Raw genomic sequence first — 13,943 nt, 5'->3', positions numbered from 1 at the left:
TTATCAGACGACTTTGGGGGCAGGCTTGTTCAATGAATGTTGGTATGTTATCAAAGAGTTAAGAGGGAGGATTTCTTGGGTCAAATTTGCATTTATTTTTCTTTCACAAAACATATTTATAGGCTGCGACTCAGTGAGGTAATAGATGGCACCAGTGAACCACTGTAACATCAGTGACACTTATTACAACTACGTCGTTAGCCTATGTCAAAACAACTGTTATCAAAATTGCAACACGGATATGATGATATACTCTCCGATTTGATATGGGGGCCTAGATTAAAAGGTAGATAGAGAGTGCTGCTTTTGATCTGAAAACATCAGTGGAAACTACTTGCTAGCTTGCACACTAGTTACAATACATACATTGAACTTGAATATTTTCCCTATTTCATGCAACGATAGTTATAATACGGTAAATGTTTTTTTATTGACTCATGTCCACTTGCTGGGCAAACCTCGATTTCACAAGTGCAAATTCACTGTGCCAGTTTGTTTTGCATGCCCGATTGCATGGCCCGAGGACCAATGGAATGGTCTAAAATGTGTAAACTACGGCCACTTGGGGCACCGGCCATGCAACACTTACTTGCCCATTGAGAAGGCAGAGACCAATTTATTTATTTATTTTATTTTATTTCACCTTTATTCAACCAGGTAGGCAAGTTGAGAACAAGTTCTCATTTACAATTGCGACCTGGCCAAGATAAAGCAAAGCAGTTCGACAGATACAACGACACAGAGTTACACATGGAGTAAAACAAACATACAAATAATACAGTATAAACAAGTCTATATACGATGTGAGCAAATGAGGTGAGAAGGGAGGTAAAGGCAAAAAAAGGCCATGGTGGCAAAGTAAATACAATATAGCAAATAAAACACTGGAATGGTAGATTTGCAATGGAAGAATGTGCAAAGTAGAAATAAAAATAATGGGGTGCAAAGGAGCAAAATAAATTAATAAATTAATTAAATACAGTAGGGAAAGAGGTAGTTGTTTAGGCTAAATTATAGGTGGGCTATGTACAGGTGCAGTAATCTGTGAGCTGCTCTGACAGTTGGTGCTTAAAGCTAGTGAGGGAGATAAGTGTTTCCAGTTTCAGAGATTTTTGTAGTTCGTTCCAGTCATTGGCAGCAGAGAACTGGAAGGAGAGGCGGCCAAAGAAATAATTGGTTTTGGGGGTGACTGGAGAGATATACCTGCTGGAGCGTGTGCTACAGGTGGGAGATGCTATGGTGACCAGCGAGCTGAGATAAGGGGGGACTTTACCTAGCAGGGTCTTGTAGATGACATGGAGCCAGTGGGTTTGGCGACGAGTATGAAGCGAGGGCCAGCCAACGAGAGCGTACAGGTCGCAATGGTGGGTAGTATATGGGGCTTTGGTGACAAAACGAATTGCACTGTGATAGACTGCATCCAATTTGTTGAGTAGGGTATTGGAGGCTATTTTGTAAATGACATCGCCAAAGTCGAGGATTGGTAGGATGGTCAGTTTTACAAGGGTATGTTTGGCAGCATGAGTGAAGGATGCTTTGTTGCGTAATAGGAAGCCAATTCTAGATTTATCTTTGGATTGGAGATGTTTGATATGGGTCTGGAAGGAGAGTTTACAGTCTAACCAGACACCTAAGTATTTGTAGTTGTCCACGTATTCTAAGTCAGAGCCGCCCAGAGTAGTGATGTTGGACAGGCGGGTAGGTGCAGGTAGAGATCGGTTGAAGAGCATGCATTTAGTTTTACTTGTATTTAAGAGCAATTGGAGGCCACGGAAGGAGAGTTGTATGGCATTGAAGCTTGCCTGGAGGGTTGTTAACACAGTGTCCAAAGAAGGGCCAGAAGTATATAGAATGGTGTCGTCTGCGTAGAGGTGGATCAGAGACTCACCAGCAGCAAGAGCGACCTCATTGATGTATACAGAGAAGAGAGTCGAACCAAGAATTGAACCCTGTGGCACCCCCATAGAGACTGCCAGAGGTCCGGACAGCAGACCCTCCGATTTGACACACTGAACTCTATCAGAGAAGTAGTTGGTGAACCAGGCGAGGCAATCATTTGAGAAACCAAGGCTGTCGAGTCTGCCGATGAGGATGTGGTGATTGACAGAGTCGAAAGCCTTGGCCAGATCAATGAATACGGCTGCACAGTAATGTTTCTTATCGATGGCAGTTAAGATATCGTTTAGGACCTTGAGCGTGGCTGAGGTGCACCCATGACCAGCTCTGAAACCAGATTGCATAGCAGAGAAGGTATGGTGAGATTCGAAATGGTCGATGGACCAAAAGAAATAATAATAATAATAATATATGCTTCAGTAAGGTAGGTTTCTTACACAGGAGGTTGGTGGCACTTTAATTGGGGAGAACGGGCTTGTACTAATGGCTGGAGCGGAATGGTATCAAATACACCATGTGTTTGATGCTATTTAATTTGCTCCGTTCCAGACATTATTATGAGCCGTCCTCCCCTCAGCAGCCTCCACTGGTTTCTTAGCATGGTTGTCAACTGTACAGCAGACACGGGACGTAAGTTATAGAAAATAGTGTGAGAAGTACTTGGGACTGTGAGGTTTTACTGCAGAAGAGCTGCAGGGGGTGTTGAGTGGTAGTGTTCTGTCCTCCCAGACCGGTTGGCCTGGAGTAACATTTTTATTTTTATTTTACCTTTATTTAACCAGGCAAGTCAGTTAAGAACAAATTCTTATTTTCAATGACGGCCTAGGAACAGTGCCTGTTCAGGGGCAGAACGACTGATTTGTGCCTTGTCAGCTCGGGGGTTTGAACTCGCAACCTTCCGGTTACTAGTCCAACGCTCTAACCACTAGGCTACCCTGCCGCCCCGAATGGGATGTTCAGTGGAATGGGGTGGTGTTTTGTTTTTTACTGAGGGCTAATAGTTGGCAGGGTACTTTTCTTTTTTCCCAGTTTTGTTTTTACCGGAATGTTATGTACATAGGTAAGGTGAGCCGTGACTGGCCTCACAGTCCAGTACAGTACAGTAGGTGGCGGTGTAAGCACCTAAAGCTGAATGCGATCCGCCAATCCAATCCCCCAAATGAAGAAGAACTAACCGTTTACGTCAACGTTCGTCTCTGCTTCTGCGCTCGCTCCCAGAAGCTAGCTAGCTAATCACCTCGAGACGGACGGTGGAATCAAAAGTAGTGACAAGAAGATGGCGGAGTGATTGGGTTGCGCTTTGACGGAAAGCAGCGACCCCTGATTGTCCTGAAATATTATACGAAGAAAGGAGAATCACATCCAAATTGTAGGTAGCTTCGGAAATTTGACAAACAAGAAGAATATTGCCCCTCTTGCGGAGGTGGTTCAAACAGATCGAACGGAATTTCGCAGTTCCACTGGTGTCCGATAGCTTAGTGGGCTAACGTTAGCTAGCTTTCCCGAGGCACTGGGCGACGGACATACTAGGCACGTTAGGGGTGTTTTCAGAAGAATCGTGTTCCCTTTTTCGTGATGTGTTGGTTTTATTTTTTCCAATATTTTTTACTAGCTAGCTAGCGAATAACGCCTGAAAAGAAACACTGTTCTAGCTAGCTGGCTAACGTTACATTGTTTCAAGTACATCGCCCACGAGCAGCCAGGACTTCTGTGTATGTTCTGATAACGAGCTGGCCGAGAAGGGAAACCGACGGCGCAGTCCCAGAAAATCCTATTTTAAACTGATCAGGAGTTGCTCGTGATTTTGAGGATATGGCAAGCAGCAGCGGCTCTAAAGCCGAATTTATTGTCGGTGGGAAATACAAGCTTGTCAGAAAAATTGGATCTGGGTCATTTGGTGACATATACCTGGCGATCAACATCACAAATGGAGAGGTAAAAAAACATTCAAATATAAATTTGACCAAGTGGGTAACTGTTAATGTTAACTAGCTAACCGTTTAGCTCTGTCAATCAACAGCCTAGCTGACTAACCGAGATTTAACAGGGGTATATTCGTACGGGAAAGGTTTACCGTTTAAGAACCAACCGAAACGGGGAGTAATTAATGTGTATTTGTCCATTAGAAAATCTAGTTTTCGTTGCAAAAGTTTTCCGTTTGGGATAAACGGATTCTGTTGCTAAACGTTTTGCAACAGAATTGGCCGCATGAATACACCCCATTAGATTGTTTAGCTAGCTTCAACTTGCCTTGTTGAAATGTTGTTCAACGATGCTGAATGATAGCTACGTTAGCCTAGCTAGCCAACTGTCATCTAAGATAGTAGATATTGGTTACAGCAAACCGTGTAAATAACGTTATTTTAGCATAGTAAATTAGGATGGCATTAATACATCTTTATTTAGTTAGCCAATTAGGCTACTGCAAAGTAACTTGGATAGATTGTACTAAGCTACATAACTGATAATTTTGTATTGCAGGAGGTAGCTGTAAAATTGGAATCTCAGAAAGCCAGACACCCACAGTTGTTATATGAAAGCAAACTGTACAAAATCTTACAAGGAGGAGTTGGAATCCCACACATAAGGTAATATACACGTAAATGTATTTTGAACACAGTTTAATATTTGAGATGTATGTGAAAATGAGTCATATTTGTCTAACATTTGTACAAAGTTACATCTTGCCTGCAAACACATTTCTAGTTTACTTTACCAAATGCCAGCTGGAGCTACAAGCTAGCTCGTATAACTAACGTTAGCTGGCAATGCTTTCCTTGGTCTTTGCTTATGGAAACGTTGCACATTTACTTTTTACCGTTAAGATTATTCGAACGCAACATCCGCCATGAACCATGTAGGGTTGTTCACTGTTTCAGCTTTTAAGAAATGATCATGCAATCAAAAATTCGTGGTTGGAAATGGCCGCTCCTCTTTTGTTTGTTCCAACATGTCTTCCTACCCTGTTAGAAAATGGCGGCTCAGCGCTTGCGAAAACAACTATCTGGGCCTAGTGGTTTTGTCTCCTCAAGGTGACTTCATAACGTCAAACACCTTTTAAGTATTTTATTTTAGGTTTTGTCGTTTACAAGGCCATTGAAGAGTGAGACTTTGGTAATGACTTGGTTCACAGACACTGAATTTAGAATCGAGGCTGGCTGTAAACTGGATGTGCACTTTTAAAACAGTAGAACTGAGTTGGGAACCATATTTGATAATAAATATGTTGAAAGGATTAGTAACGTTACTATAAGTGTTATGTATTTTGTTTAGATGTCATTTATTATGTGAATTTAGGGTGTTGTGACAAAATACACCACTTGTTCGCATTTGACTTGGAAAATTACATAAGGATACTATTACTAATGTGTGAATTCATTAAGTAGTCAAAGCTTCTGAACAAATAAACAATCGCGTTTTAAGTTTCGTGCCTATTTGTTTTGATATGTGAGTAATGGCAGTCAATGATATTTAATACTGAATAGCTAATGCTCTGATTTAAGCTGGACTGTCACAGTGGTGCTGGTCATTAGGCTTGGCTGCTTCAATGATTTAATGGAAGAAAGATGGGACTACTGGCCCTGCCATGATCCTTCTGGATCAATTTTCTCCCACGTGAACTCACACCATGCCATAGTGATGTAGGGGCTTCTAACTATTTATGCACTACTGAAACATGTGCGGTAGACATTTTGCCACACAATTGTATCTGCTAACCTCTCCAGTTTCCTGCCCTGGGTATTAACCTTGTAATGAGTAAGGGAACACTGCCCTAAATGAGCAAGACAGCTTTGGTGATTAAGCAATAAGGTAAAGAGAATTTCTGAATAGGACATGCTAACGCCCTTAGATACTAGCGCAATAAGTACGCAGGCTAGTTTCACAGCTTACTTCCTTGGTTATGTAGTTTAATCAAAGCCTTTGTGGGCAGGTTAGGTTTGCTTTGTGGTGGTGTACCCTGTGGACTGCCTGGATAAATAAGAAAGGGGGTTGTATAAGAGGGTGCTTCACGCTTCCTCTGTACAGTCATAGCCGGTTGTTTGTTTTCAGGTACATCATCAGCATGTGGCTGGTGCACCTGTCTAGTTCTGCGCTTGGGGCCATTCCTGTTATGGAACTCGCCTGAGGGTTCTGCAAACATTCTGGAGAACTGGCACCACTTAATTGACCTCAGGTTTTATGTGGTGGTGAGCCAAGTTATTGACATGAAAACAATTCCATTCTATTACTGCCTAGTGAGTTTGTGCAAACAACTTTCACTTTAGTAAAAAAATAAAAGACCAACAGATAAAGTCCACTGGAAATGTATCCAAATGCCATCTGTGTGTTAGTATACTGTAACGTCTCTTCTAACAACTGACTGTCCTGACCGAACAGTTGGCTCTGCAAACTGTCACCAATTTCGAAAGGGGAGACTCCAACCAGCTCCGGGGGGGGGGGGGGGGACACCTACTCATTCCAGGGTCTTTATTTTTGACTATTTTCTACATTGTAGAAATGATAGTGAAGACATCAAAACTATGAAATAATACAAGGATACATGTAACCAAAAAAGTGTTCAACAAATAAAAATATATTTGAGATTCTTGAGTAGCCACCCTTTGTCTTGATGACAGCTTTGCACACTCATTGCATTCTCTCAACCAGCTTCATGAGGAATGCTTTTCCAACGGTGTTGGAGTTCCCACATATGCGGAGAACTTGTTAGCTGCTTTTCCTTCACTCTGCAGTCCAACTCATCCCAAACCATCTCAAATGGGTTGTGGTTGGGTGACTGGAGTCCAGGTCATCTGATGCAGCACTCCTTCACTCTCCTTCTTGGTCAAATAGCCATTACACAGCCTGGAGGGAGGTGTGTTGGGTCATTGTCCTGTTGAAAAACAAATTATAGTCCCACTAAGCGCAAACCAGATAGGATGGTGTATTGCTGCAGAATGCTGTGGTAGCCATGCTGGTTAAGTGTGGACCTTGGCATGGTGGCTTACTGGTAACCTGGACTCTAGAGCTGCACTCTGTGAGTTAGCTACATACCTTATAGACCCGTTTTGTTTGGTAACTCCAGTCATGGAGCCCTTGACTGTTGGCAGGTAAGGAGGGGGATTTTGAATTTGCATGAATGAAAGCAGTGGTGATCAGCTGGTCCCTCTAGCAGAGACTGGGAGTTACACAGGCATTTAAAGAATACTTGTTACATTTTATTAATCTTGCATTAATGTGCAGGGCAGTATAGAATTTGCGGCCAAGTGAGTATTGTCACATGCTGTAAAGTGCGATTTTGAATTGAGCTGTGTTAGAATTTTTGAAACGGTTGTTACTGTAGGACCAAGCAGGGAGATTACAAGAGCTCAACTTTTTCAAAGCCAGAAGAACCTGCTGAACAAGCCCCACCTACCCCACACTGCCTGTTGCAATTGTATGGCTGTGTTATAATCAACAGAAAGGGAAGTCTTGTGCTTGTGCATTCTCTCTTGGGTCCATTGAGATTGAAACCTTGCTCTTTTATTAATTCCACCTTCAAAAAATACAGGGCCCATCTATTCGTTAAGGACATGTCTCTTGTTTCTTTCCTTAATTGAGTCCCTTTTTGTAGTTACATGTTGGATTGGGTCTCTTAAGCTTTGGTATCTACTGATATTATGCCCGTATTTCTCCTGTTTTTGTTTTTGAGCAGCATGCTGTTGGCCTCCCTAAAAGAGGAAATTGGTCTGAGGCCTGTAGTTTCCTGTAATGTGTTTGCCTGAGCAGTTTTTATGAACAGTATTCAACTAGAGGATTGCTTATTGTGCCTGGACTCTAATTGACTGTAGTTTAATGTGTAGCCTAGATGGCATACACATTGTCTGTACTATTTTATATGGTTTGAGTAAAGAGTTGTCTGCCAGGGTTCTTTGTATAGTCTATTTTTTTCTCTGACTTTCTCCATGTTGCTCAAATGTAGCAGCACACCATCAACATGTCAAGGTACATGGTTTATCAGAATATTGAGTTTTTCCTGTTTTGTGTTCTGAAGATTGGCATGTTTTAAATTGTTCTGTATTTGAATTGGCTATGACCTGGAATATTCCAACATGGAATTGTTGATCTACCCACCTCTAGAGCTTTACATAGGCCTACCACATTTTATCACCATACTTTTTGGCAGCCACATGTTGGCTGTTACTCATGTGCTTGGGAGGCTGTGTCCAGGGGGGTGTATAAGGGTTTTGAAGTGCAGAGTTTGGAACTGTTTGCTTTATTCAAGGTACATTTGCTCTGCTGCCATCATGGTGGTCTTTTGAAATCGTGCTGTTGACCAACACACTTACAACACTCTCACACTTGCTCGACATTAACGCTTGTCCTCTTGGCTGGAACAAGTGAAAGAAACAAGAAATATAGATTTGGATTGTCCAAATGAAGTACAAAAAAATTACATCAACCTATTATTACTCTAAGAATTGTATCAGAGAGGCCAATATTAGATTAATATTTAAATACATTTTTCATGTACATAAATAATGCCTACATGTCAAAGTGTAGATATGCATATTGGCTACAGCCTCATGTCCAAACCAATGCTGGCATAGGGGAGGCACAAGAAAATGTGGCCAAAATTCAGACCAAATATAGGCTATAAACGCCAATCGTGTTTGACAACCAATAATGAAGGATGATTAACATGAACGTCTAAATGCTTGATTCTGTCGACATACTCGAGGCACGGGTTGTTCAGATGGTCACAAGACCGGCGAGTGAAGGACTGTCGGTGCCTGTTGCGCATAGCACATCACCCACTTTGAATCTGAGCGGAGGCGGTCACCATTTTGAAACTATTTAACCATTAACTTAATTGTTTAAAACTTGGACCATTTGTCATTTTATGAAGACTGTATTACTTTGTTTCTAAGTAGCCAAGGTAAGACCATAGATATGTTGAGGGAATTATTATTTAAACATTTAGGCCTTAGGTTTTGGAACATTCCCGCATAGCCTACAGCCATATGCACATTGAGCTTATAATGTGAAAATATATATATTTTAGCAACATTTTAAGCTAAACAGTCTGTTACATCAACTTCAATGGTAATTAAAAAATATATATAATAATTATGTGCAGTGGTTGTATGAATTTTGCATCTGTTGTCCCAGAACTGTCCAATGATCTGTTTTTGAACTATTTTATGAAGACATAAAATGGATTTCGATGTTGCAATATTCAATAGGCTACCAAGGGTGGCCAACTATCCTCCAGGAGAGCCTTAAAGGGCATTGTTGTATTTAAAGACATGCTTGTGTGTATGTATATATATATATATATATATATATGAAGCCAATAAATAGGCAGAGTTTAGCCTACGTTTTTGTCTGATGCTCTATGGTAAAGATAGTAGGCCTAATGCATTTTATTTTCTAAAGTGGTGTCTGGAAATCCTACAATGTCAAAGTTGTTAGTCCATTTTTAATTGTTGGACAAGTGAAAAATCAACCCTACTTGTCCTAAGGACAAGTGGCTAAAAAGATTATTGTCAAGCCCTGCCTCAGCTAATTCCAAAAGATCTGTCAGAGCAGAAAAATGGCAGTGTGGACTCTTGCAGGGCCCTAATCGGTTTTATTTTTTAGCTTGACTGTTAGTTATTCCTTAAATTCCGCTTGCTTAGGTTTCCGTGTACCCCGTTCAGGTTTTCGCTCTCAATCTAAGTTTATTTTTATAGCATCTAAGTTGTTTTTCTAAGTCTGCAAAAATGCTTAAACCACACCAGGAGACAACTTGAGGACTGGGAAGAACGTGATTTTGATTTTTGGGTGTAGTTACCCTTTTTAATTCCAGTGCTCACCAGTAAGAGGTTGTTTAGCTGTGTTTTTGTAGTGCACGTGATGGTAGTTTGCTGAACAATGTACCCACTGATTGATGTAATGAAGATTTTTTTTCTTCCAGATAATAGGGATGTAACGATTCACTGATTGGCATCAGTTCCCGGTTCAAATTTGTAAGATGGATGTAGCACGCATCGGTCCGAAAATAGTTCAAAAATTTACGAATCACCGATTCACTTCCCCCCCCTTCAGGTTTTTACTTTCTACCTTCCCAAATTTAATTTTCCTTGTGTTTTGTGACAACTGATGCGTCCTCTCCTTAAGTGTCGAACTAGGCATGTAACTGTGAGTCATTGATCAAGTAATTTTGCATGCTGAACAACCCAGGCAATATCAGTAGCCTAGTAAAACAGTGAGCGGCTTCGTGCGCTGTTCAAACGAGTGGTAGGCCGCATGTCACCTTCAGCATTCAAATGTTTAATGGCTTAAGCAATATTATTATTGGAATCGCAACTGTCATTTGCTTGGTCATTGTAATCAAATGCGCTGTTAACTTTTAGGCTACATTAGATTTTATTTTAAATGTTCTGTTTCACCATCAGCAATAGTTTTGTTAGTTTTGCTTTAAACAATCAGTGTATAAGGTCAATTTTTGAAATACTGGGTAAAGTTGATAATTTCGGGCACAGCAATTGCTTTTTCTACCTGCACTGCACGGGTCAAAGCAGGAGGAAAATAACTTCCAAACAGTCTAAACCATTCGAGAATGAGATGGGTGAAATCTAAAGTTGTTATATATATATACTCATTCATTCATTCATTCATTCATTCATTCATTCATTGGCTATGTAATTGCGAATTTAAGATAAATATTCATACATTACTAGCTCAAACACTTTGTAGGATTTGTCCTTGAAATTGTGGCTGACCAAGATTTTCAGCCCCTGCTGCTCATCCTGGATTGGAGCCATGTTGCAACCCGATCGGCAGGATTGAACAGAGCAAGTGAGTTTGCAAATATGCAAACATAACATTGTCTCATATGGCAATGCAGTGTCAAATAAATTCTTACCTTTTCTAGAGGCTCCTTGAAATGCCTCATCAGGTCTGCGACACGATTGCCAAAGGTAAGAAGGCTGGCCTGGTCTTCTGGCCATGTGTCAGGGTTTAACACTCTGAAAGACTCAACTGGGGTCTGGACACCCTCGTCCTTAAGCAAACCACCAAACCTGGCTTTGAGATCATCCACGCTGATGTTGATGGCCGCCTCTGTGCTGCTTCAGCTGGGGATTGGTGAGGTCTGTGAAGCCTTTTAGATTCCCCTTCAGTGTTATTCCCTTTAACAGAAATAACACACACAGAGACACGTACACATACCAACACCATGAAATGTATGTCTCTCTCCCATATATATTTTTGAAGACCCCTCCACTGCATTTCCCTCCTTAACCTCAACTCTGTTTATTTGGGCAACAAATACATTGATTCTCACATTGAGAATCTCTCAATCATCAATTTTAATAATTGATTTCTCTTACAACCTAACAAGCTCTCATCCTAACACACCTGGAATCTCCTCTCATCACCCTGCTGCTGAGCAAGCGTGATCTGGATCTTCTCCAGCATGCCTCCTGCCTTTGCCCTAAGCTTTAGTGCTTCCAGTCTGGTCACTGTCTTCCTCAACTCAGATGTGGCTTGGGGGAGGTTCAGGTCATTCCCTTACAGGGTGAGGATTGCTCCTCAAACAAGACAAGGTCCTTGTCTTGTCCATGCCACAGGAACACTTTGTGGGCATGGGGGATCCAGGGAGTTCCCTTGTTGCTAGACAGTGTGTAAATATCCACACTGAGCTCTTGCCCGAGAACATAGAGTTCCCTGTTTGGAATTACAGCTGAATCTGATAGAAGACTTATCACTTCAGAAGATTGTACACGACAGAAACCATTGGCTCTTTCTTCTGAATGGTCAGTATTGCCAGCTCTAGCCTGTGAAAGTCAGAACAATCTTCCAAACAATTCACCGTCTTCCCCCCCTGTCTCTTGTGTCAACAGAAAACAATAATTCTGTGGTATTTACCTTTCCAACACTTAGCGCGCGCACACACAGTATTTAGCATTCTCTGCTAGCAAATAAAACAAAATCATAGTTACAAACCTAATACATTCTGTTGCATACAGTGGATTGGGATTATATGCTCTCTGCAAGTGGGAAATCACTCCCCCACAGTGGCCCATGCTCATGGAGGCACCATCTGCCCTGAAGGAGATGCACTTCTTTATCCATGACCCTCCATCCTCTGGGAAAACAGCACCAAATGTGGCCTTGAATCATCAAAACACCTTGAATGACAACACACACACACAAATATTATACAAAAGTAATTCTGACAAACTAAATTCTATCTCATTATGATTAATGATTAAACTTTATACAAGATTAAAGGCTATAAAAGAAACAACTTAGGAATGGCAAGGGAGTGCTCAAGGGTCTGTTGTCCGACTAGGAGTTTGACTGGCGTGCCATCCTCCAACAAGTGCACGTAGACAATCTCGCATTTGGTGTTGGATATATCAGTGTCTCCATTTATTAGAACGGCAAGATACTTTGTGGCTTTCAGCTTCGCTGACAGGCTCTCTTATTATGTCAGCAATTTGACTGATCATCTCCGCACATCATTGGCGTATGTGGGATTAATGTCAACTCCATTTTTGTGGTGTAGTCTGATTAGCAGCCCAAATTTGACGAAAGGTCCTTCTTTCGCAAATGAAGTATGCAATGTTTCTTTATTTTTCAGCTGCCTCTTCTCCTCAGACAGCAGCACTTGACTCCAAGGCTGTTGACGTGACAGCGGGGGTCACGGCAGCGTCGCTAACGTTGTGAAGAAGTTTCATTAGTTGAACCTTGTGAATCCCCCTCGCAGCATTCCTCTTTCTCCTTGTCTCTTTTTCGCTTAAGTAAAATTGAATGGGCCTCATTTTTAGTGATGTCTGCACGTTAACTTATAGACTTTCTCTCACTTTGACTGGACTGCGTCATCACAGAACAATACTGTGATTGGCGCATGCCGCTTAGAAATGTGAGACTTGTAGTTTTTAAACAATTAGCAGCGGGGTAGAAATGGATTACGGTAGGTAATCTTTACTTGTAATTTTTTTTCCAGATTCACACATCTATTTTTATGGGCAAATGCGAATGAAATACTTGCGCTGTAGAATCCTGCTGATGGCGCAAAAGCCATGACAGGGAGACCTAGTTCAGTGGTAATGTGCGTGCAAGCAGTTGCTCCCGACGCCACTTGGGTACACTGTAGCATCCACCGAGAGGCTCTTGCTTCCAAGGGAATGCCTGACAGCTTTAACTTCTTGGATATAGGGGGCGCTATTTTAATTTTGGGATGAAAAACCTTCCCGTTTTAAACAAGATATTTTGTCACGAAAAGATGCTCGACTATGCATATAATTGACAGCTTTGGAAAGAAAACACTCTGACGTTTCCAAAACTGTCTGTGAGTGCCACAGAACTGATGTTACAGAAAAAAAACAGAAAAATCCAATCAGGAAGTGCTGCATTTTTTGAAACCGCCTCATGCCAATGACTCCTTATATGGCTGTGAATGGGCCACGAATGAGCTTAGGCTTTCTGTCGCTTCCCCAAGGTGTCGACAGCATTGTGACGTATTTGTAGGCATATCGTTGGAAGATTAACCATAAGAGACTACATCTACCAGGTGGTCGCTTGGTGTCCTCTGTTGCAATTATTGCGTAATCTCCAGCTGCAGTATTTTTCCGTTTGCTTCTGATGAGAAGCCAACTGCCACCACTGATAGATTATCGAATAGATATGTGAAAAACACCTTGAGGATTGATTCTAAACAACGTTTGCCATGTTTCTGTCGATATTATGGAGCTAATTTGGAAAAAAGTTTGGCGTTGTAAGTGACTGCATTTTCCGGTCTTTTTCTTAGCCAAACGTGATGAACAAAACGGAGCTATTTCGTCTACACAAATAATATTTTTGGAAAAAATGAACATTTGCTATCTAACTAAGATTCTCGTCATTGAAAACATCCGAAGTTCTTCAAAGGTAAATTATTTTATTTGAATGCTTTTCTTGTTTTTGTGAAAATGTTGCCTGCTGAATGCTAGGCTTAATGCTATGCTAGGCTATCAATACTCTTACACAAATGCTTGTGTAGCTTTGGTTGAAAAGCATATTTTGAAAATCTGAGATGACAGTGTTGTTAACAAAAGGCT

General features: G+C 41.3%; 1 protein-coding gene across 8 annotated transcripts in view; it reads left to right on the top strand.

Annotated features, from left to right (window-relative positions):
* The first annotated feature begins 3,151 nt into the window (after positions 1–3,151).
* csnk1a1 (casein kinase 1, alpha 1) overlaps positions 3,152–13,943 on the top strand; it is a 34,921-nt gene continuing 24,129 nt past the window's right edge. For all 8 annotated transcript variants that reach the window (XM_021560826.3, XM_090198161.1, XM_090198162.1 and 5 more), the window contains exons 1-2: positions 3,152–3,831; positions 4,378–4,484. In XM_021560826.3, coding sequence (XP_021416501.1) covers positions 3,709–3,831; positions 4,378–4,484 — 230 coding nt within the window. In that variant the 5' untranslated portion in view covers positions 3,152–3,708. The remainder of the gene's footprint in view (positions 3,832–4,377; positions 4,485–13,943) is intronic.

This window comes from Oncorhynchus mykiss, chromosome 14 (assembly GCF_057628025.1).
Source record: "Oncorhynchus mykiss isolate SJ-2025 chromosome 14, ASM5762802v1, whole genome shotgun sequence".
NCBI lineage: Eukaryota > Metazoa > Chordata > Actinopteri > Salmoniformes > Salmonidae > Oncorhynchus > Oncorhynchus mykiss.
Note: the sequence above shows the minus strand (reverse complement) of the source record. Positions and strands in the feature narration are given on the sequence as shown.